Here is a 26538-nt window from a genome sequence, read left to right as displayed (position 1 = left end):
AGTGAAGTGGAGTTATATAGCCTATGTCCGAGAGAAGTATCTGAAGTTGTGTAGCCAAGATTTCGTTTCATCAAACCATGTTTCTGCTTTCGAGTGGAAAGCTCCGTTCTAGCAGGCAAGCAGGCAGGCACCACTTTCAAATTGAAGATGAACTAAAATGCTATTTTAGCTTTTGCTATTTGGTATATCCATTTATTTGTTTCCGGTGGATTTGATGTCTATCACGGCAGAGGGACTTGTAAGTAAGAATCTCTTCACTTTGGGCTAGAAATTTGTGCAAATTGGTGCACATTGTATTCGATCTCTTTAAATCTGACAGAATTAAGTGTTTACGCAACGGGTACAAACGATAACGTAAAACAATGAGGTAGTTTCGTAATAATTAGTGTCATATATGGTATTTTAATCCTGAAAAGTTACGGATAGCTTTATAACACCAACTAGATTATATAAGATATTGTTCCAAGTTTTCATCCGTCACGATGTATACGATTGAAAAGAATAAAGTTCAACTGGCTGCAAAGGTTCCTTCTTTCGATATTATTTTGTAGTTGTTGTTTTTTCAACGCTGAGGAATAGCCTTTGGTCATATGATAACTGATTGCGTTCTTGCTTGAACATACCATTTTAAAATTTCGATAGGCTGAAAACTTCATCATTTAACCGATAGTGAAGAAACAAGCACAAACGAGAATGTAAAACAATTAGATAGTTTTGTAATAACTAATAGAATGTCGTCTATGGTATTTTGATCCTGAAAAGTTAGGGATAGCTTTATAATACCAACTGGATTATATAAGATATCGTTCCGAGTTTTCATCCGTCACGATGTCTACGATTGAAAAGGATGAAGTTCAACTGGCTGCAAAGTCAGATTAGTCCCTTCTTCTGATACTATTTTGTTGTTGTTTTTTCAACGCTCAGGAATAGCCTTTGATCATGTGATTACTGATCGATAGCGAAGAAATAAAACCAAAGTGTTGCTCTAGCAACACTATAGTCGGCAAAGCGGAACAAAGGTTGCCGCAACACTTCACGTTGCCCGGGCAACGCAGGTCTAGTTTTTCTTGTGATGGAATAGAAATAGACATTTTCTTAATCCTCCCCTACTTTTTACTACGGAAAGACTCTCTCTTGGTCTCCTCTTTTCATGTCAAAAATGAGAGATGGTATCTCTCAAGTAAGGATCAATTAATTAATTTGCATTGCTAAGCAGTATGAAAAAATTTCTGTTTTCCTAAACCCAAGTCTATAAAATATAAATTAATGCAAACGAAGCATAGTGATTTAATTCTGGCTTTGAATTCAAGCAATCAATTTATTTGAACATACTAATGAGCTACTTAGAAAAAAAAGAAATAAAAACTCTACCGGTTTTTAGTTCTACTTTTTATTCGCTATCTGTAATGTTTTTTTTTCAGAGGTATTGTGACAAATAATTCTTATTGCGAAAATATGTGGTACTTTTTATGGTTAAATTTGAACTCTTACCTTAGTAAAGTGATACCTCCGAAACCCATGATTTTATTTGCGTCATGAACATTTTATTTCATATTAAATACATTTTTGCTTAATTGGTCAGGTTACCTCAGAAGAAAATATGGACGAATGTTGTTGAATTTGACCTAGAACCATCTAGTGCATTCAGAAGGTATGGGAGGGGATGGTATAAGTCTTACCTTAAAATGTTTAAGCCACTCACAAAAAACTGGGACTCCTGGTACACTGGCGTGCTATAATCATTTGACACCTGGCAGAGCAAACGATTGCGGCATGCTTGAAGTACAAGCAAGCATGTATAAGCTGGATAATCGTGACTTCAGCGAGGTATACAGCTTATACATTCGACGGGAATAAACAGTAGAGGCAGGCAAATCTTTTTTTAATTTGGTTAGGAATTTGCTGCAATTAGCATCTTGGCTTCAGTACAGTGCTTAGTATGAACACTTTTTTTGCGTTTGAGTTGTTCCTGACAGACTTTTTTTTTAATCTTTTTTAATTTGGTTAGGACTTTGCTTTGCTTTTTTTTCATTCTATTTTTGTACCTAACACAAGTGGTATCCTTGCCTTCAATGGAAAAAATTGTGTTTACAAATGCAACGGTAGTTGCACACACATTACAGGGATCTATGCTACTTTGAAACTAATTGTCGAATGTTCTGTGACTTCAGTTGTGTATGTGTTACCATGAATGTCCGAAATCTGGTTAATGTGGAATTTCACTGGTGATTTTTTTAGATTCCTTTTTTTCTGTTAGGATTTAATTTACTTTTCAAGTCAGCTTTTTTCAGGCTTACACAAGCCATGATGGTAAAAGTTAAAGTTAGGCTATGTTAATATACCTTAGGTTAAATTTGGTTTCAAATGTCGCAAACCTTATCTTGACCTAGCCTTAACCTGACCTGGCCCAACCTGTCATGATGAATTCTTGTATTAAACTGGAGTTGGCTGGTAGCGCCCTACTAAATCCAAGGACAGAAAAGTGTATTGACATTCTCGGGTGAATGTCAAGATTCACAAATTTCGGATATTCATAGTAACATATATAATATACAGTGTGTGATATAGTGTATATACTATATTTGTTTCTTTTGTATTACTTTTGCTGTTTTTCTTTTGTATTTTACTCCACTTAACTTCTGTTTTGTGAAGTGGGTGATAAATAAATTATTATTATTATTATAGTATATTGTATGGCATAAGATGTATACAGTTTATACTATAGGCATTGACTATTGCCCTAGTTGTCTTATTTACACCATTTCATGATCGCATTTTTGGTCCTGATCGCTGATGCTCTACTCTCCTTCTATGGAAATGAGTATTCCTTCACAATTTCAATAGTAGATGCTTTGTTTGAGGAACAATATTAAATTTTGGTGATGTGTGTTATTTATATCCCCCTTTGCTATATGGCTATGCCGTGGATTTTTAATCGCAGGGGAGGTGAAATCGTGGAAATTGAGGTATGTTTATCTTACGAAAGGATGATCAGATATGAATGAAACAACTTGATAGATGAAAAGATTTAATGTCTTAAATGCTCATTTTCAATTTGGATTGGATATGGGGTCATAGGGGATGGAGGGGGAAAACGGATATCTCGGAAACTTGGAGATCTTGGAAAACACTTAAAGTTGAGAGATCGGGGTGAAACTGGATGGGAAGCTTCAGCATAACTTCTAGATACGTAATTGACATAGCCGCACCAGATCTTCTCTCTTTGGGGGAGTTACGGGGATTTCTTGTCTTTGGCGATTTCGAGAATAAGCACAAGCTACGGATACGTGATTGACATAACGTGAATGTATGGACCAGTATGGATACGTGATTGGGGGACCGGGTCCGATGTATTTGGGGGAGCTGGAGAGATTTCTAGTTCCTTGGCGAGTTCGGTGCTTCTTGATGTGCTAGGACGGTAAAATCGAAAACTCTAGTTTCGAGTTTATATTTATGTTCCGACTTCATCACAAGTGCCATATGACCTCTTGGCTCGTGTTTGATCCTCTTCTTGGGTCTTCTCAATCGCTAAATCCATTTTTCTTTCCAGTCGTCAGTTCAGCAAAAAGAGGAAGTCTTATCCAGAACGATTACTTATCGTGTAATCAATCTAGTCGTTAAGGGAAACTCAAACGGTAAGTTATATTTCTTACTCTACTCCCTGAGGAGTGCCTTAGCTACGCTTCGCCTTAAATTTGAGATAGATGCCTGCCTTCACCTCGATTGACCAATAAGAAGATCATTTGATGTTTATTTTGGCTCTGATTGACAGCAAGGTTGTCACCCCCAGTTTATCACTATTTCTATTGATTTTCTATGTTACCTTATGATTTTCTTCTAACAAGCAATTTATAGTGATTTTGCTCTGAAACTAGTGATCTTCTCCTAAATCTAGTGATTTTTCTAAATATAGTGGCTAGATTCATGATTCAATCGTATAAATCATACAAGAAGCTAACTAACAAATAAAAAGCGCAAAATAGTGATTCACCACCTTTCCTTTTATGGCCCAGGTTAGTATTTATGTAAATATGGCAAAATATATCCCAACATTTGTATCAAATATAGAACTAGGAGTGTTATCATGAAGGTAATCGGCAAACCTGGTAAATCAAAAATTTTCAAAAATGTTCTATATTTTCTGTCTCACAACATTTTCTGTGGTCGAATTTTTAGCTTCATGTTTATGTTTTTCTCTTTATAATCCATCAGTTCGAAATTAGATTTCCTTCTGTTAAAACCTTTGAAAGTGGAAGGATTGGTGGATATGAATACACCATCTACATATGCAAACAGAACAGAAATGAAGTCATTGAAAAATAAATAGGTAGGTAAAGATTAAATATAGTTTTCTCAGTGAAAAAAAGAAATCATGTAAAAAAAGAAGGACTTTTTATGAGTTATTTTGTAATATAACTAGGTAGATTAAATCGATGTTAGTATGGAGATTGAAGTCAGTTGGGCAAAAGGGGGACGGGGTGTCTACTTTGGGATTCGTCTATTGGCTTGAATCTTTACTTGTAATATCTAATCGGAATTCTAATAATTCTTCAAATTCTCTTATTTTAATTGAAAAACCTAATGAGCGCAATTAACATCATATTCTTTAAGTTTTTGGATGTATGTGCTAATATAAGTGGTAACTCTTTAATGCGTCCCAAAACAGCCCTATCCTGGTGTACTACTGGATCTGCTGACCCTTCATGTCCCCTTTCGTGCCCCAATAAAGCCCTATCCGAATGTGCTATTGGAGTTGCTAGTCCCTCATCTCCAACTGAAAAGTTCTAAAGAATGTCTTATTATTTTTCCTGAGAAATATATTCTCGGTAAAACCATTCAATTGATGCAAGGGAACCCATAGTGTTACCTCTGTATCTGGTTGATAACGAAATTTCTAGAACCATTATTATCTGAGTTTCGTTTTTCAAGTATATTATTCAATAATTGAAGTCAGTTTGAAGTTGCATGATATGTAATCAATGAAGTTTTGCTATGGTTTCTAAAATACAATTTGTACTATATTGTTTTATAAAATCTTTTTGTACTATATTGCTACTGAGTCGATTTTTTACTATTGATAATTATTTTTTACTGCAACCAGGCAAGCATCATTATTCTAATGTAATGGGCTTGAGTGCCTCGACTTTCTATTTCTAGGCTTGCGCATGAGCTTGAGTTTCCAAATTTCCTTCCAGGACCCAATGCCCCCTATCAGAGCCCCGAGTCTCCCTCCATGGGCCCCAAAGCCTTCCCCCTTTTTTAACGTAAGTTTTTAACTTTGAAGTTGGTCCATTAATTTTATGAAATTTATGGTTTTTTGGAACTTAAAAAAATATTTTTTTTTACTCTGAATTCGTTTAAGGACGCCAAGAATTTATTCTTATGTTTCCGATTATTTCAAGAATGGCATGTTATCTGGTAATGTGTAATCATTTATGCTGTCAGTGAAACAATACAATACATACTATAACAGCCCTTACATCTGGTCTTTTGAGATAACAACTTTTTTAGCTTTTAAGGAATTTTTCATTTATTTTGTGATATCTACGGGTTTTTTGGGACTTGAAATTATTTCGGTTTATTTTAGACTTTTTTTGGTTCACTGGCAACAAGAATAATTACGCTATACCAGATACCCTATCCTTTTTAAAATTCTTGGACAAACAACAAGAAATATTTGATGTCCCGAAATAATTCCAAGTCCTATAAAAATTTTATGTAAGAAAAAATTATAAGTTCCAAAAATCCATAAACTTCTTAAAATCAACGGAAAACAGATAAGAATGTAAAAATGTGGTTGACTTAGTTGTTATGTCAGAAGACCGAGGCTGTCACGGAATGTATTGCATTATTTCACTGACAATATGAATGATTACGCAATACCAAGAAACGTGTAATTCTTAGAAATTCTCGGAAATATGCTTATAAATTCTTGGAAACATGCCAAGAAGCTTTTGGAAACTAGGATTCATATTCTTTGAATGGTGTCAAAAAGGTGTTAGCAGCTCCAATAATACATCGGAGTGTGGGCGCCAACAGTATTCATGTCTCAAAAGACCAGATGTAAGGGCTCTTACAGGATGTTTTCTATTGTTTCTCTGATAAAATGAATAATTATGAAATACCGGATAACGCATCATCCCTGAAATTTCCATAAATATATCAGAAAACTCTTGGCATCCCAAATAATAAAGTTCCCTAAAAGACCTGAAATTATATTTTCCAAAATAATTTGAAATCACAAGAAAATTTTACCCCCTATAAAATCTAAAGTCCACAAAAATAATGTCCAAAAAACTAGTGCTGGAAAATATTTGGAAAAAATTGGGAGGGGGGTTGCAATGAATCCCCTCAAGGGAGACTTGGAGCCCAGGAGTAGGACTTGGGCTCTGGATGGGGGGCATTGGGTCCTGGATCGGAATGTGGGGACCCTAACTCAGGCCAAGTAATGGAAAACCGCTGTGCTGAGGGCCATTAAATTCCAATAATGATACCTTGCCCGTTGTAGTCATAATCAATAATCCGCTCTGTTCCTTTACAGTACAAAAATATCTCTATCAATTGTATATTGGAATCCATATCAATGCTTATTTTATTAGACATTATGTCACTTCAATTAATGAATAATATACTTGGCAAACTAAACTCAGATAATAATGGTTCCAGAAATTGTCTTATCAAACGGAAATTGAGATGACACTATGGGCCCACTCGTATCAACTGAATGGTTTCACTTATAATACATTGTTTCGAAAAAAGTTAAGGCCCCCTAGAAGTTTTTAGCTGGTTACGAAGGACTGGCAACTTGACGAGGAGTTTGGGATATGAACGGCTAGTAACTCTAATAGTACATCGGGATAGGGCTATATTAGGACGTATTAAAGGGATACTACTAATATATAAAGCTGTTTGTAGTGACGAGATGTAAGAATAGAGTGACAATAGTAACCGAAACTCTAGAAACGGAACTTGAATATCAATTCATATATCATCGGCTTCTTATGTTGATTCCAAATCTATAAGATTCACAAAGCTTAGTTTTACCCATAAAAGAAAGTATAACAGTTCAATTAAACCTATTAATCGACAGTGAACAGATATAAAAAAATTTATTGGATGTTTCGAATACATACGGTGTTCATCATCAGCAGTAAAACTAAAAGACATCAATAAAAACAAACAAAATTTATACCCAATAAACTAATTATATATAGTTTATCGCTCTTATTTCTTTCAATTCAACAGCGGAAGCAAATCTCCTTGACCCTTTCGGTTCCAATTCATTAGATTTATCTGACATATCAGGTGGACAGAGGTCAAAACTCTTAGGTGAGACGAGAGTTACTTTATTTGCCCTCTGTAAATTATCATAAATTGAATTCAATCCAAATTCACCTGTATCTATGTTTATTGAATTATTCTTGAATAATGTTTTTTTAATTTCGAATGTTTCCTTGAAAATTTGCTTTAAACCTTTGTTCTTAGAAATCAAAGAAACATTTTCAAACAAAATATAATGATTTGGATAATTATAAATATGTTCCGATAGAACCGACATTAAATCTAGGACCACTGGGTCGATACGGTCACCCGCGAAAAAAAAAATAATCACGCGTCCGTGCTCTGTCTTCTGGCAAAAAATACGAAATTCCATATTTTTGTAGATAGGAGCTTGAAACTTCAACAGTAGGGTTGTCCAAAACGCTGAATCTGATGGTGTGATTTTCGTAAAGATTCTATGACCTTTATGAGGTGTTTCCCACTATTTTCTAAAATTAGCCAAATTCTCTCAGACTCGTAACATTTGATGGGTAAGATTAAACTTGATGAGATTTATATATTTAAAATCAGCATTAAAATTCGATTCTTTTGATGTGACTATTGGTGTCATAATTCGGTTTTTTAGAGTTACGGTTTTTGTTGAGCTGGGTCGCTCCCTACTACAGTTCATTAAAACGAACTGTTGGATTTAAAGAACTGGCCAAAGTATTACTACCTGTTAAACCTACCTTTAAACCATTATTTTGTAAAATTCTTTGAAGTTTTTCACTAAGCCCTGGAACATATGGTAAAGAACAAAAAAACATCTTTTTTTCTGTTGTTTCCAGAATATCGTTAGAAAATTCTAGAAATTGTGTTCTTTTTTTCGAAAAAATCTGGTCAATAAGCCTACCTGGATATTGGTTTTTTAATTTTTTTAATAACAATAATTCCTTTACAATGAAATTTGGAGTAGAAATTCTAAAAATGCGGTCAATTAAGGATATCATTAAACCAATTCTTACTTGGTGAGCATGACCGGAGAAGAACGACAAAAATCTATTATTGTTTGTAGGTTTTCTGTAAATATTTAAATCCATACTATTCTCATTTTTCAAAAGAAGAATATCCAGAAAAGGAAGTTTCTTATCCTCTTCTAATTCTAATGTAAATTTTAGATCACCTCCCCAAAAATTAAGGTATTCTAAAAAACCTCTTAATTCCTCCTCCTCATAATTCCATACTGAAGTTATGTCATCCATATATCTCCCCCAAAATTTCTGTTTAAAAAATATGAATCTAACGCTGTTGTTTCGATATCTTCTACCAAACAATTTGCTAATAAAGGACTTAAAGGGGCCCCCAGGGGTAAACCATCTATATATTCGAAAAAAAATCTATATATTCGAAAAAAAACCCTCTGCATGGGAAAAAAAAGAGAACATATTGCACAACCTGACTAAATTCATAATTACATCGACTTCAAAATCTGTTTCACCACTAACTATTCGTAATATCTTTCTTTCAAGAAGAACATATATACTCGTATAGATTGATACAATGTCAAAACTTGAGATTATAGAATTTGTAGAAATTTCCACTCTTTTAGTTTTTTTTTACAAGTTCTGACGAATTCTTAATGTAAGAAATTTGTGCTGACATGAGTGGTTTACATAATGACACTAACCCCTTAATCAGAGGTTGTTGGTGACTCTGTACTTGCAACAATTGGTCGTAATGGAAGATTACAACCAATAAGGTGTTTTAAACTATAAGTAATTAGTTTATTGAGCATATTTTGTTTGTTTTTATTGATGTCTTTTAGTTTTACTTCAGATGACGAACACTGTGTATGTGTTTAAATATCCAGTTAAAAATGTTATATCTCTTCACTGTCGTCTAAAATGTTTCATCCCTATTTTGAGCTGTTATACTTTCGTCATGAAAAAGTTTGGTCTTCGAAGTTATCTACCCATGAAAGGCTAAGAAAGTGAGAAAATTTTTCTGAAAGAGGGAGGAACCGCCCACTAAGATTCATAGAATTTTAACTAAAATCAAGCCTTTTATATTTTCCTGGGGAGGTCGTATCGAATTAACGGTCCTAGAAAACCGAGAAAGGGCTCGTCTGAATTGAATTAAAATTTCCTGGTGTCCCTTTTATCTGAACAATAGGATAGGACGGCTTATAGCCCCTCACTCCCTCCCTTTTTCCCGAAAATGGATTGGTCAGAAGTTTAAGATAGCCATTTTGGTTAGTATTGTTGAAAAGTTCTAAAACTATACCTTAGCTTTAACATGCACCATGCCGGCCCTGCGGATAGGTCTGGGGATGAAAGCAGGCTAAGTATAATTTGGTAAGCGTAAAAAGGATAATGTACAATCTATGAAAACCAGTATGATAGCCACAAAGACAAATAACGTATGACATAATGTATTGGAATTGTATAACTTTGGCTATATATTTGGTCATTAGGTAGGTGGGTGGGTCCATAAATATATAAAAAGGCCATCTTCAAAATTGTCGGTGGTGTCCCATTATTTATACCAGCTCAACGAGAGTTAAAAAGAAAATAGTTTCCTCATTTTTTTGGGAAAAATCTGAGGTATTGAATCAACTAAAAAATAAAAATAAAAAGCAAAATTTTTTACTATATCACTGATAACCAATTTTCAGTGATCGGGGTATTGCCGATGGTATCAATTCTGGAAAATACAGGAAGGAACCAAGGATTTTTGCTTGTGTTCTCTGCATAAAGATGCAAAAAAGGAATTTTTCTATATTTCAAGGGTTTTGTTCGCTTGAGAAAGAAAAGAACGTCCATCTAAAAGTATTTTTTCACATGTAGGGTAGGGGGATAATATTACGTTCTTGCTGTTGGTTCTTCTGTGTAGAACTCGGTAAAGCAACAAGACAATTATTAATTGAAATGATAAAGGGTATTGTAGTTCTAGTGATTTCTATTCAATAATCAGTGATTTATTTATTTCTTATTAATACGTTAAATGGTAAGCAATAATGCTTGTCGCTATAGACACAAAACAAGAAATAAGCTAATTAGCAACACTAGCAACACTTATGAATATTAGAAGAAGATGTGTTAGAAACAAAACTTATATCCAAAACTCACAAACTCAAACAAAAACTCATAACCAAAAGATCAACTTATAACTAAACATAAAGCCTCCAAAATAAAAGGGTGTCTCCACTAAATAACATTTAAATATCTGGACATTCTCAGCTTCCACGACTTCAACGAGTAGATTATTCCAAGGTGAAACGATCCTACTAGAAAATGAACATTGTCTTATTTTCTTATTTGATTCTGGTGGGTACAGTTTGTAATGGTGCTGGCGGGTTGTTTGATCTTGACTCTATTTGAAAAATTTATCAAAATCTACGACGCCGTCTGAAATTTAGTGATGGAATACCAAGGCTAGGAAGTCACTCGTTGTAGGGAAGATGCTGAGGAATCGTCCTTGACGCCGTCCTTTGTACCTTTTCTACGCGAAACTCTTCTATTACATTGAATGGAAACCAGACGGAAGTATTACTCTTGAGAAGTGGGCGAACAAGAGACTTGTAAAGCAAAAGAAAATTGTGAATATAGAATTTTCTGGAGTTTCTCTCCAAAGACGATAGACAGTTGTTCGCATTTCTCACGATTGCTGAAACATACTTATCAAATTTTAGTTGAGTATCGAAATGGATACCAAGGTCTCGCACCATTTCTTCAGAAGGGCATTTGTACTAGGCAAAAGATACCTGTAATTGGGAGGTATCCTAAAACCATAATGAAAACAACTTACTTAGAGGATTTATAAACATGGAATTGGACTCACGCCACTGAGTCAGGGAATCCAGGTCCTCTTGCAAAAGCTGTACCTCTGTTCGATTTTTTATGGGTAAGTGGACTTTCACGTCGTCGGCAAACAACTTTGAAAATTAGTGATGGATAGAAGAGGGTAAATCATTCACAAATAAACAGAATAAAACAGGTCTTAGGCAACCGCCCTGGGACACCCCACTTATTACTTTAATCGGGGATGATATCACCTCTCCAACAACTACCTGTTGAGTACGCTCCTTTAGATAATCACCTATGAATGAAACTGTTATTGGTCTTAGGTTATGTATTGCACATTTACGGAGAAGTAAGGATATTGAAACCATCTCAAAGGCCTTTGAAAAGTCAATATAAACACAATCAAATGGTATGCTTAGGTCTGCAAAGCCCTGAAAGTCAGCAATTACCTCAAGAAGTTGGGTGTTACAAGATCTCTGTTTTCAAAAACCATGTTGAGCAAGACTCCAAAGACTATTATCATCGAAAAACTTCTGAATTCGCTCTACAATCAATTTTCCCATCACTCGACAAAAATTGATGTGATTGAAATTGGCCAATAATTTATTAAATCTGATTTGGAACCCTTTTTATTGCACTTGGTATTAACCAAGTGACATAGCGATCGCAAATTCTGTCGGTCTGTCTGTCCCGGTTTTGCTACTTTAGGCACTTCCAGGTAAGCTAGGACGATGAAATTTGGAAGGCGTATCAGGGACCGGACCATATTAAATTAGAAATAGTCGTTTTTGCGATTTGACCGTCTGGGAGGGGGGGGGAGTGCGGTGTCGGTTAATTCGAAAAAAAAAATAGAATAAAATGAAGTATTTTTAACTTACGAACGGCTGATGGGATCTTAATGAAATTTGATGTTTGGAAGGATATTGTATTTCAGAGGTCTTATTTTAAATACCGACCGGATCCGATGACATTTGGGGCATTTGGGGGGGGACATAAAATCTCGGAAAACGCTTAGAGTGGAGGGGTCGAGATGAAACTTGATGGGAATAATAAGCAGTAGTCCTAGATACGTGACTGACACAATCAGAATGGATTTTCTCTGTTTGGGGGAGTTGGAGGGGGGGGGGGGTTAATTCTGAAAATTATAAAAATGAGGTATTTATAACTTGCGAAGGAGTGATCGGATCTTGATGAAATTTGAAGTTTGGAAGAATATCGTGTCTCAGAGCTCTTATTTTAAATCCCAACTGGATCCAGTGACATTGGGGGAATTGAAAGGGGAACCTAAAATGTCGGAAAACGCTTAGAGTTGAGGGACTGGGATGAAACTTGGTGGTAAAAATAATAATAAGTCCTTGATACGTGATTGAAATAACCGGAACGGATCGCTCTCTTTGGCGGAGTTGGGAGAAGAGGGTTAATTCTGAAAGATTAAATAAAATGAGGTATTTTTAACTTACGAAGGAGTGATCGGATCTTAATGATATTTGATGTTTGGAAGTATATCGTGTCTCAGAGCTCTTATTTTAAATCCCGACTGGATCCGGTGAAGGGGAAGCTGGAAGGGGGGGGGGTAGAACCAAAAATCTTGGAAAACGCTTAGAATGGAGGGATTGGGATGAAACTTGGTGGGAAAAATAAGCACAAGTCCTAGATACGGGATTGACATAACCGGAACGGATCGGCTCTCTTTCGGGGAGTTAGGGGGGAGGGTTAATTTAAAAAAAAGGAAAAAATGTGGTATTTTTGACTTACCAAAGAGTGATCATATCTTAATGAAATTTCATATTTAGAAGGACCTCAAAACTCAGATCTCTTATTAAAAATCCCGACCGGATCCTGTTTCATTAGGGGGGGGGGAGACCAGAAATCTTTGAAAACGCTTTACGCGGAGAGAATCAGGATGGAACTTGGTGGAAAGAATAAGAACAAGTCCAAGATGGATGACTGATATAACAGGACTGGATCCGCTCTCTTTGGTGGAGTGGGGGGGGGATTGATTCGGAAAAATTAGAAAAATGAGCTATTTGTAACTTACGAACTTGTGATCAGATTGATGAACCAGAACCAGATGACATTTGTTATTTAGAAGGAACTCATGCCTCATAGCTCTTATTTCAAATTCCTACTAGATCTGTTGACATTGGGGGGAGTTGGAGGGGGAAGACGGAAATCTTGGAAAACGCTTATAAATGTTGTAGATACCTGATTGACGTACTTGGCCTTGACCCGCTCTCTTTGGTGGAGTTAGGTGGTGGGGTTCAGTGCTTTGGCGAGTTTTGTGCTTTTGGACGTGCTAGAGCGATGAAAATTGGTAGCTGTGTCAGGAAGCTACACAAATTGACTTGATAAATAGAAAAATTGAGTTATTTTTAACTTATGAGTGGATGATTGGATCTTAATTAATTTTGATATTTAGAAGGACTCGTGACTCAGAGCTCTTATTTTAAATCCCGACCGGCATTAAGCCTCTGATTTTCCTTTTAAAGCAATCTATTGATTCTTATAATTTTGTTAGAGCTCATACCATATGAACTTTTGGCTCTTCCAACCTCGTCACAAGTGCCAATTGAGCTTTTAGCTCTTGTTATGAAGGGGTTTTACTGACGAATTCTTCCAGCCAGAAGGACACAACCTGTGTGCAAGATATAAATTAGATATGAAAGTAAGTGGCTCTGCAATTTCCCCAGCTATTTTTTTTTATTTCATTTGCAAATCCGTCTACATCTGGTGATTTTGATGTTTTAAATTTTTATGGGACTTGGTATTAACCAAGCGACATATAGCGATCGCAAGTTCTGTCGGTCGGTCTGTTTGTCTGTCCTGGTTTTTCTACTTTAAGCACTTCCAGGTAAGGTAGGACGATGAAATTTGGCAGCAGTATCAGGGACCGGACCAGATTAGATTGGAAATAGTCGTTCTCCCGATTTGACCATCTGGGAGGGGGGCGGTTAATTCGGAAAAAAATAGAAAAAATGAAGTATTTTTAACTTACGAAAGAGAGATGGGATCTTAATGAAATTTGATATTTGGAAGGATATCATGTGTAAAAGGTCTTAAGGGGGGGGCTTTGGGGAGGGGAGTTGGAGGGGGGACCTAAAATCTTGGAAAACACTTAGAGTTTAGGGATGGGGATGAAACTTGGCGGGGAAATTAAGCAGAAGTCCTAGATACGTGATTGACATAACCGGAACGGATCTGCTCTATTTGGGGGAGTTGGGGAGGAGGGTTGATTCTGAAAAATTAGAAAAAATGAGGTATTTTTAACTTACGAAGGAGTAATAGGATCTTAATGAAATTTCATGCTTAGAAGTAACTCGTAACAATCTCGTAACAAATCCCGACTGGATCTAGCGTCATTGGGAGGGGGAGTTGGGGGGGGACCGGAAATATTGGAAAACAATTAAAGCGGAGAGATCAGGATGAAGTTTGCTGGGAAGAATAAAAACAAGTCCAAGATATGTGACTGATATAACCGGCTTGGATCCGCTCTCTTTGGTGGAGTTGGGGGGGAGGTTGGAGGAATAATTAAAAAAAATTAGAAAAAATTAGGTATTTGTAACTTATGAACGCGTGATCAGATCTTAATAAAATTTGATATTTAGAAGGATCTTGTGCTTTAGAGCACTCATTTCAAATCTCGACCAGATCTAGTGACATTAAGGGGAGTTGGAGGGGGAAACAGGAATTCTTGGAAAACGTTAAAATTGAGGTATCTTTATTTTACGAATGGGTGATCGGATCTTAATGAAACTTTATATATAAAAGGATCTTATGTCTCAGATACTCCATTTTTAATCCGAATCTGACACAGGGACATAGGGGGCTGGAGGGGGGAAACAGAAATCTTGGAAAATGCTTAGAGAAAAATTGGAAAAATTGAGATATTTTTAACTTGAGAATGGGTAATCAGATCTTAATGAAATTTGATATTTAGAAAGAAATAATTTCTCAAAGCTCTTAATTCAAATGCCGACCAGATCTCTTGACATTGGGGGGGGGGATAGAGGGGAAAACCAGATATCTTGGAAAACACTTAGAGTGGGCAAATCAGGATGAAACCTGGTGGGTAGAATAAGTGAATGTCGTAGATACGTGATTGACGTAACCGTACTGAATCCGCTCTCTTTGCAGGAGTTATGGGGTGGGGTTCAGTGCTTGGGCGAGTTTGGTGCTTCTGGACCGGCTAGGACGATGAAAATTGGTAGGCGTGTCAGGGAGCTGTCCAAAATGACTTGCTAAAGTCGTTCTCTCAGATTCTACCATCTGGGGGGCTAAAGGGAGTGGAAAAATTAGAAAAAACTAGGTATTTATAACTTACGAGTGGGTGATCGGGTCTTAATGAATTTTGATATTTAGAAGGACCTCGTGACTCAGAGCTCTTATTTTAAAATCCGACCGGCATTAAGCCTCTGATTTTCCTTTTAAATCAATCTACTGATTCTCAGAATTTTGCTCGAGCTCAAACCATATGAGCTCTTGGCTCTTCTGGCCTCGTCATTGTGCCATATGAGCTCTTAGCTCTTGTTCAAGAATATTAAAGGCCTCTATTATTGGAAAATCCGGATCATTAAAGGGTGGGGTAGTTTCAGGTGGTGTTGTCGGAATTTCAAAATGTAAGGATATTTGTTTTGACATAACAAAAACAGAAGCAAAGCCTTATTATGTACTAATTTAGTGATTTCTTGTGGAATCGAGTTTTTGTTTTTCACCGGGTGGCCGCCCCGATTGACAACAAACTAAATAATGAGTAATTTGATACAGTAGTGATCATATTATTGGATAATATAGTGGACGATGACTATGATCATGGGATGTGTAGAAGGCAATATCGTGCTCAGTTAAGCTGAGCCAGGACATCAAGAGAGGCCCAAACTCCAGAATTTCCAGAAAAAGGGATTAGAAATAAATGGTACGAAGTATTCAACTTACACTGCCCTCAATTAGTATCCAGTTACCAGATTTGGCTGATAACTTTAAAACAAAGAGAAATAGTGGTTTTCTCTCAAAATGGTGGTCAATAACCAGTGATTTGAATATTTTAGTTTCAGGCTTTAAGACTGAATGTGAGAAAGCAGCATTGAAAATAAAGAATCCATGTCTTACTTTTGAATAACTACAGACTATCAAACAGTTCGTGGTAATGAACTGTAGTAACGAGCGACCCGGCTCAATAGTATACGAAACATTAAAAAACTCAATGTTGATACTGAAAGATACATCAAAAGAATCGAATTTTCATGCTGATTTTAAATATATAGGTTTCATCAAATTTACTCTTGGTCATCAAAAGTTACAAGCCTGAGAAAATTTGCCTTTTTAGGAAAATAGGGGGAAACACCTCCTAAAAGTCATAGAATCTTAACGAAAATCACACCATCGCATTTAGCGTATCAAAGAATCCTACTGAAAAAATTTCAAGCTCCTATCTACAAAAATGTGGAATTTCGTATTTTTTGCCAGAAGGCAGATCACGGGTGCGTGTTTATTTTTTTTTTCAGGGTCATTGTATCGACCAATTGGTCCTAGAACGTCGCAAGAGGGCTCCTTCTAACGGAAATTAAAAGTTATAGTGCCCTTTTTAAGTTACCAAAACACTGGAGGGCACCTAGGCCCCCTCCCACGCTCATTTTTCCCCAAAGTCAACGGATCAAAATTTTGAGATAGCCATTTTGTTCAACATAGCTGAAAACCATAATAATTATTTCTTTTGGGATGAATTACTCCCCCACAGTCGCCGGAGGAGGGGCTACCAGTTACAAACTTTGACCAGCGTTTACATGCAGTAATGGTTATTGGAAGTGTACAGACGTTTTCAAGGGGATTTTTAGTTGGTTTTGGGAGGGGGTTGAGGGGAGGGGGCTATTTGGGAGGATCTTTCCTCTGAGGAATATGTCATGGGGGAAGAGAAATTCAATGAAAAGGGCGCAGGATTCTCTAGCATTACTATAAAAAAATACGAATGAAAAATTAAACATGAAATGGTTTTTTTTTTCAATTGAAATTAAGGAGTAGCATTAAAACTTAAAACGAACAGAGATTATTACGCATATGAGGGGTTCTTCTCCTCCTAAATACCTCGCTCTTTATGCTAAAGTATTTTTAGTAATTTCAACTATTTATTGTACGGCCTTTCTGATTCAGGGGTCATTCTTAAGAATTGGGACAAAACTTAAGCTTTAGTTTAAAGAGCGAGGTATTAACAAGGGGACAAAAACCCCTCATATTTATAATAAAAATGTAAGAATATAGTAGTTTGTTGCGTAAGTTAATTCTTAAGTTACGTATACTTTTTACTAATAAAAACGTTCGTTAAAAATTAAAAGTTCTAGTTGCTTTTTTAAGTAACCGAAAAACTGAAGGGCAACTAGGTCTCCTTTCTCACCCCTTGTTTCTCAAAATCGTCTGATCAAAACTAAGAGAGTTATTTAGCAAAAAAAAAAATTAATATGCAAATAATATGCATTAATTCAAAAATGTTCAGAAATTAAATGAAAAAACAAGTTTTTTTTTTAACTGAAAGTAAGGAGCGACATTAAAACTTAAAACGAACAGAAATTATTTCGTGTATGAAAGGGGCTGTTCCCTTCTCGACGTCCCGCTCTTTACGCTAAAGTTTTTACTGTTTAATAAAGTAGAATTGAGAGAAAGAGTCAAACTTTAGCGTAAAGAGCGGGGCGTTGAGAAGGGAACAGCCCCTTTCATACACGGAATAATTTCTGTTCGTTTTAAGTTTTAATCTCGCTCCTTACTTTGTTTTAAAAAAAAATTATTTAATAAGAACAGAAGTGTATATTTTATTGTATTAATGCGTTATTGTTAAAATGCTGAGTTCTGAACAAAGGAAATACTTGGTATTTCTCCTGTTTTTACGGTCCCGAAGGAAAATGCTTGTTCTTGATCTATGATAAATCTTAAAAAGCGTAAAACGGTCATTTTAAAATGGAAAATGTTCAACCTGTGGTTTAATTGATGACAAAATTGTTGTTTGACCCTTTTAGACATTTTCGACTTTTATTATTCATCTCCTTTTGAATTTAATAATCACATATGGTTTATTCTGAGAATAGATTGTTGCTATGCTTACAAATTTTTGCCAAATTGGTTGTTAACAGCCCAAAGGTTCTTACGAAACTCTTTAAACCTGTAATCTCCCTACTTGGAACAAGAGGTTATTTATCTGTTGTTTACTTGGATTATTTACTCCCTTCAGGCGAAGTTATTTTTTGAATAACTTAAGAAGACGTTTATGAAATATTGAAATTGCTGTCAGAGTTGGGGTTTATAATTCACCCAGAAAATCTTATTTGAAGTCAACAAATTGAATTTCTACTATTTCTGTTAGATTCATGATCAATGCGTATTTTTCTACCGGAAAGAGAAATTAAAAAGTCTAGGATTTCGATTCCAAGTTTCTTAGTCGAGAATTGACTACATTTATACAATTGGCCGAAACTCTTGGCATTTTGGTTTCAACCCTTCCAGCAGTGGATACTGATAGAAGAACAAATCTTGGCTCTCGGAACCTCGAGTTTTGAATTCGTGCTTGATATGGCTTTTGGAGCCTTGAAATTAGTTCTAGGAACGGTAGATCTGCCTCTCGGAGCTCAAAAACAGGTTCTAGAGCCACCAAAACTGGCACGGCGGGCCCCACAAAAATTCATGACCACAGAAATGACAAAAAGCACAAAGACAAAAAATTTAAAGAAAGCATGGCAAATGATGGTCTATTTGGCTATTTGCTAACAAGCGTTCTGGTATTCCAATCAGGGCTCCCCCAAGATCCATAAAAAAAATGTTAACACAGATTTTTCTAACCCAAATTGGAAATAGAGAAGCCAAAGGATTAGGAATATATGGGCTTTTTTTTATCACGGGTTAATAAGAGGATTGCTAAGGCACTTAACAATTCTGGAGGACTATTGTCCACTGGACCTTTTTTTTTTGTTTTACATGTAACAATTGCAATTTTTTAGCTTGAAAGTCATGATATTGAAGAAATCCCCTAGAAAAAAATCTAACAAGACACCAATTGGGATCTTAGTCTAAAAAGTCGTCATGCGTTGAAATTCAAAGTGAGTTCAGATCCCAAGGTGGATAACACTCAAAATACCCACGATCAGAATTTCCACGACTCAAAATGCCAACAACTCAAAATTGAATTAATATAGAATAGTTGTAGGCATCAAGTCATGGCTAATTGTAGAAAAAGCCAAGACAGATAGTCCAATTGAGTGAGAAGAAAAACCTGCCATTAATTCCCCCCCCCCTTGATTGCCGACGTTACCATTTCCCACTTATAATGCACCTCTCATGTCAGCACAATGCTGAACTAGTCAATCTGTTGGAGGGTCTCACCGGCTTGGCACGCTGGGTTCTTCCCTCTCAGCACCAACACCTGGTGTACACTCATTCCTGGCACCCTCCCGGCACCTCCCGTCACCTTCCACTTTTGTCAGTTTTTACCCTGTCTAGGATGAAATGGCACCCACCCGGCACCTTCCACTTTTGTCAGTTTTTACCCTGTCTAGGATGAAATGGCACCCTCCCAGTGCCTCCCAGCACCGGCACCCGGTGCACACGGGTTTGGGGAATGAGCAACCCCTCGTCTTATCCCCAATTAAGGACTGAAACCTAAAATTTATCCAATTGTGGGCGTTTTGAGTCTTGGTCATTTTGAGCCGTTTTCATTTTGAGTCGTGGGCATTCTGAGCGTGGGCAAAAAGATCGTAGTGATTTTGTGAACCATCCCCAAAGGTAGCATTAGCTTTATGCGCTCCTGAAGCCAAAGTGAGGAACTTTCTTTTTGGCAAGGATATTTCCAAAATTGCGTTAAAAGCAAATCCATAGTGGATTTGGAAAAAAAAAAACACTTGGGAGACCCGAAAACGTGCTTGAATGGCCTACTGTTATTGCTGCGTGTAGAATGAGGCTCCCTGTCCAAACTTTTGCAATAATTAGGATCTTTATTTTAGCAGAAAGCAGGGTCGTGGAAAATCAAGCGCTAAGACACGTGCGGGGTGATTTTGGGGCAAAGCTAAATATTAAGAAAAGTATGCCTGCATACGGGCTGTACCTCATTCCCTTCATTTGGACGGTCATCAAAACTTCTTTCCTTGAAAAATTAGTAAGTTTGAAGCTGAAGTAATAATTTTGTCATATCTAACACATATAAGTCCTCGGACACCCCGACACCCGACTCTCAACATATGAATATTGGACCTGTCTACAACTCAAAGAAAAAGGTGTCATAGAAATTTACTTCTTTTGTAATGGTGAATATTAAGATGTCGACTTTTACGACTAAGATGTCGTAGCAATGTACTTTTTAATTTTTTTTGTATATTCATTGTACATCAAAAACCCAAAGAGTTTGTTACGTTTTACTTACCTTTTATTTATTTCAGTTATCGAGGCGTTTAAACAGTACATATCAACGCATGATCAACAAACTGAACGATTTGAAACGTTCCCACCGGTAATTTGTCTGCTTTTAAAGCGCTACGACTCAAAACTAACAAAAATAGACGATAGGTAAGTCGATGACATAATCCTTTCCCCCGCAATCGAAGTTAGTGCTAGTGTTGACAAAAATATCAATGTGATCTAGCGAATAGTCTGACGTGGTATTTTTTTCAGCTTTGTAATCGTATTTTTCAAACAGTTCGTGGTAAGGAACTGTAGTAAGGAGCGACCCGGCTCAATAGTAACCAAAACTCTAAAAAATGGAATTTCGATACCAATAGCTATATCAAAAGAATCGCATTTTAATGCTGATTTTAAATATATAAGTTTTCATCAAGTTTAATCTTACCCATCAAAAGTTACGAGCCTGAGAAAATTTGCCTTATTTTAGAAAATAGGGTGAAACAACCCTTAAAAGTCATAGAATCTTAACGAAAATCACACCATAAGATTCAGCGTATCAGAGAACCCTATTGTAGAAGTTCCAAGCTCCTATCTACAAAAATGTGGAATTTTGTATTTTTTGCCAGAAGGCAGATCATTTCTGTCAAGAACTGAGATTCGACGCTTTACTACCTTAATTTTGCAGTTACGCTAATGAAATGAATGATTCTTATTATTGCATTAAGAAAATTTAATGCGTTGCCAAATACTAGATGATGTTGTCAGTTTTTTTGCCGATACTATAACCTGTTCCCACTCTTATAAGCTACTCATACTCTTTTGATACCCCTGTAACACTCATATAAGGTTTAAATAAATCATAGCCAGAGAAAAAAAAAAAAAATCAACAATCTCATATAGAAATCAACGGTAAAGGTAAGAAAAATAATAACAAAGGGCAATGTTTGCTATATGCTTCTTATAAATTCTTGATATGTTTAATCTTGCTTTTGCTTCATTAGAGATTTCTTTTCAACTTTTCCCCCAAAAGTTCACTATTTTACCTTCTACCTGCCTCCTAGCCAGTTTTGTTTTTCTATCTCCTGTTTGATTTTCTTTTATATACAATGGATGAACTATAGGCTACTAAATCCTCTTTCTTTATTTTTAACTTTATAGTTTCTATGTTTTTCTTCCAAACTTCTAGACTTGATAGCTATGTGCTACCTCCCTGTTTTTTATATTGTTAATGGTTGTTTCTTTTATACCATGATTATACTCTTTGATTATTGCGCAAATCGTTTTTCTATTAATTATCTATTCATTCTTACGTTTTCTGTACATACTACGACTTTACATACTTTAATTATATCCAGATTTTTATTACTTCCACTTCTTATAAAAGACAGCTGTTGGTGATGATCTATCTAATTATGATAACTCTATTCCTATTCAATTTGAATTTGTTTAGAAGACTCCTCTAAATATTCTATATTTTATTGATGACTCATCTGGGACCCCACGTAGCATATCATTTTTGACTAGTAATTCTACTGCAAATTGTGTATGGATATGATATGACCAAAATGTAAAATCTGCTATTAATTTCTAAGTTCTTCATTCAAACATCCAATCACTCTGTTTTTGTCTCAATAATTTGAAGTCTCATAGCTAATTCTTCAGCTCAGAATATTGTATTTTGCGAAGCATTTCTCCACAAGGACAATGATATGCTTTTAGATATTCCGGATATAACTCGGAGTTTGTAAATAGATTGGAAAGAAAAAAAGGTGATTTAGCATTTTATATTGCTGATTACCTGGATTGTACTTTGCATAGTGATCTGCGTAAGCATTTGGATGTAGTTTTGACTTTCTTTTTTCACTGAAATTTTGATTGACAACAAGCAATTATCATTGGAGAGATCTACCGCCCACCAAGTGGATCTATTCATTCTTTCTTAGGAATTTTTGACAAAGTTAAATCGGAAATATGCAGAAGTAATTATGCAATTATCCTTTTAGGAGACTTGAATATTGACCTGTTAAAACTCCATTTACTTCTTATGGCTTTATATCATTTGCGTTATCATTTAATATGCTTCTTTGTATCGCTATTCCTACTAGACTTACTGACACATTTGCCACATTAATTAACAACATTTTTTCTACTATAATGCCTAATTCGAGTTTTGATATCATATCTGTTATCTGTGATCACTTTTCATGCATTATAATTTGTTCAATATCTGGTCTACCTTCAGTTCCTTCTACTTATTGTAATTTTCTTGTCCATTACCCACAGCATCATCTTGGAACAGTTTAAATTTCTATGGTCTTATACCTCCTGGGAGGTTTTCATTGAATCAAGCCGATCTGCTGACAGTCTTTTCAATTAATTCTATGATCAAAGTGGTATTTGTTGATAGGTGCTGTGTACCCTTAGCTGGTAAAAATTCCAAATGTTCAGTTCCTCGCGCCCCTTGGATGACTGCAGCTCTTCTTAGAGTACAAAAAGAAAGACTTAATTTAATTTTATTTTCCACGTAATACCTTATGTTAGGTATTCTTTTCTTAGACCCCACTTCCTTTCTATGACGAACAAATAAATTTTCAAATGGGGATACATCCATTTATTTAGACAATGAAAAAAAAAAAAAAAACAGGTTCAAAAGTCAAAATATTTCGATCACATATACAGTGATGTTCGTTAGTAGAATTAGTAAAATAATATAATTATACACAATAACATATTTATATACAAAAAAATATAATACAATAAAACGTTGTACGAAAATGAAATAAATATATAATTTTTGTGTGTATAAATATGCTAGTTTCGATTATATTACATTAGTAATTCTACCGTTGACGATCGGTGTATATGTGATTGAAATATTCGGACTTTTGTACCTGTTTTTTCACACTGAGAATAAATAGATTTATTCCCATTTTAAAATTTTATATTTCAATTTTATTTCAAGAAACAATACATTTTGAACAACAACATCGCATATTTCCTCTTATTTCAATCAGCAATTTATTTTGATGTAATTTTTTTTTAGATTGCGAATGTCGCATTTGCTGATTACCATTTTATTTCAAGAAACAATACATTTTGAGTAGCACCATCGAATATTTTTCATCATATTTCAAGTCGCAAAACATTTTAAAGAATAAATTTAGTATTTTTATAAATGAAGTATTTGGACATTTCCATGTTATTTCAAGGAAGGTTAAATTTTGAACAACGCAATCAAATATTTCCTCATCTAATTTCAAGCAGCAGAACATTTTGAAGAAAATATATGATATTTTCAATTATGTATTGGCTTATTTCCATCTTATTTAAAGAAACAATACCTTTTGACCAACACCATTGCATATTACCTCATTTTATCTCGATTAGTAAAACATTTTGAAGAAAATATACATTTTTTTAATAATGCATTTGCTTATACAACAAAATGGGTCAAATATACCAGAGTGACGTTCTCAATGCCAATACGCCCATACAATCCCACTGGATAGACGTCATGGCAGCAGCCCAGATGAGGGATGACTTGTGTCTCCTCGTCGATGCCCTGGGTGCCTTCGGAGGCAAAAAAGGATCAAAAGTTTAAAATAAGGCTTATTTCCTCATTTTAAGAAACACTACATTTTGGACAATGCAATTGAATATTTTTACTCTTGTTTCTAGCACCAACACATTTTAAAGAAAATATTTGATATTTTTCTAATAACGAATTTTCTTATTTCCATCTTATTTCAAGAAACAAAACATTTTTAACTGTACCATTTTATATTTTTTTATTCTCATTTTAATCATTTAATCATTTTGATGAGAATATTGATATTTTTAAATAATGCATTTGCTAATTTCCCATCTTATTTCAAACAGCAGAACAGTTTGAAGATAATATATAGTTTATCTTGAAGAATGCATTTTCTTATTTCTATATCTTATTTCCTAGAACAGAACATTTTAAGGAAAAAATCAGTGATTTTTTAAATAGTGCATTTGCTCATATCCATCTTATTTCAAGAGACAAAACATTTGTAAATACACGATTGTATATTTCATCATCTAATTTTAATCAGTAACACATTTTGATGAAAACATTTACTATTTTTGATAATTTATTTGCATATTCCCATCTTACTTGAAGAAACAATACCTTTTTGAACAACCAAGTCGAATACTTCCTTATGTTATATTAAGCAGCCAAACATTTTGACGGATATATATGATATTTTGAATAATGCATTTGCTTATTTCTATCATATTTCAAGCATCAAAATATGTTGAAGAAAATGCATGTTTTTTTCTAATAATGCATTTTCATATGTCCATCTTATTCAAAACAATACATTTTGATACATTTTGGCACCTAGCCAAAAAATTCTCGGAAACGGTGATGTTATTTTGTGTTTGTTACAACGTGTTTGCTTTTAGATTTGTTGACCATATACGAGGGCTTGGTAACTCTTAATGGCTCCTAGTATACCTTCTATGGGCGTTAAAGAATCCATTGACCAATGTACTAGGGCTTGGAAATTACTTTTGGCTCAATATACACCTCCTCTGGGCTGTAGTATTTGTTGAAAAGATATTATAAACAAGGCTGATTAACTTTCCTATGAAAATTATAGAAGTTTGAAATTATGCAATAATTGCAATTGAATAAAATTTAAATCAAAATTTTATGCGTGCACTGTTGTCAAAAGCTTTTTTTGTTTCTTTCGGCAAGAGACGCTCTTGCCGATTATTGATTAGGAAGAGCAGTTAGAAAAGTTGGAAGTAGGTAACTTTTATAGATAGATGGTTGAAAATTCCGCTCTTAATAATTTAATTTGATTTAATTTGACTTGATTTAATTTGATTTATTTGATTTAATAATTTAATTTGACAAGATAATTTGATAATATTAACCTCACCTAGACTGAACCAATTTTGGGTGGTGTTTTCTTCTTTTTTAATTGAAAATTCTCTTTTGATTGAAACATTTGGCTTGTGCTAGAACTCTTAGAATTTTATTTTTTTAGAACTGATAAAGAAAAATAATGTCAATAATTCTTTTCAGGTTTGAATTTTCTGAGGATCTTGATTTAACGACTTTTTTAACAGGCCCTGATCAAGAATCTAAAGCAACATATACTCTTTATGTAGTTATTGCTCACAAAGGTCTTCAGTATACTGGTCATTATGTTTCGTTCATAAAACCAAAGGGAGACAGGGACGGGGTAAGTATTTTTTGCCGGTCTTGAGTTCTACTGTAAATTGTAGATATTAGCTGCTATAATGTTTTGACTTCAGATATAGATAGTTTGGTTTACAGCACTGTTAAAATTCGAGAAATAGTATTAAAATATCAATTGAAATATCCACAAAAGTATTTTTGCAGAGTTTATTCTTGGAAACTACACGAAACTACGCTTGACTACACGAGAGGTATGTTGTGCTTTCGTTTTCTATAAAAAAACATTGATAAACTTTCCCGTGTAACAACTATTTGAAAAAAGACGCTTCCTAGTCAGATTCAATCCTCCTACAGTCCTTTTCCAGCCTCTTCCTACCTTGTCTCCCGTTCACTACTTAAACCTCTATGTATATATATATATATATATATATATATATATATATATATATATATATATATATATATATATATATATATATATATATATATATATATATATATATATATATATATATATATATATATATATATATATATATATATATATATATATATATATATATACATATACTAGCTGTTGGGGTGGCGCAAAGCGCCACCCCAACACCTAGTTGGTGGGGCGCTTCGCGCCCCCCAAGCCCCCCCGCGCGCGTAAGTCGTTACGCGCCACATTAATTACGTGCCATTGTAGTTGTGTCCCTGTGTCCCACCTGTGAATATAGATCGATTTATATATGTGTTTCAAACTACGTAAAAATTGCGAATATACAACATTCTTGGCTTTCCCATTGTCTGTCCATATACAAAGCCGTATGTACTAATAATGACGTCATATGCAAACGCTCTTTTTACAAACAAACAAACATGCATACACACAACTCGTTTTTATATAGATAGATAGATAGATAGATACAATACAAATTAACT

General features: G+C 35.0%; 1 protein-coding gene across 2 annotated transcripts in view; it reads left to right on the top strand.

Annotated features, from left to right (window-relative positions):
- LOC136040227 (ubiquitin carboxyl-terminal hydrolase 7-like) overlaps positions 1-26538 on the top strand; it is an 86753-nt gene that overhangs the window by 38576 nt on the left and 21639 nt on the right. For both annotated transcript variants that reach the window (XM_065724420.1, XM_065724421.1), the window contains exons 4-6: positions 3551-3635; positions 20471-20597; positions 25495-25654. In XM_065724420.1, the coding sequence (XP_065580492.1) occupies positions 3551-3635; positions 20471-20597; positions 25495-25654 (372 nt within the window). The remainder of the gene's footprint in view (positions 1-3550; positions 3636-20470; positions 20598-25494; positions 25655-26538) is intronic.

The sequence above is a fragment of the Artemia franciscana genome, chromosome 20, assembly GCF_032884065.1.
Source record: "Artemia franciscana chromosome 20, ASM3288406v1, whole genome shotgun sequence".
Taxonomy (NCBI): Eukaryota; Metazoa; Arthropoda; class Branchiopoda; order Anostraca; family Artemiidae; genus Artemia; species Artemia franciscana.
Note: the sequence above shows the minus strand (reverse complement) of the source record. Positions and strands in the feature narration are given on the sequence as shown.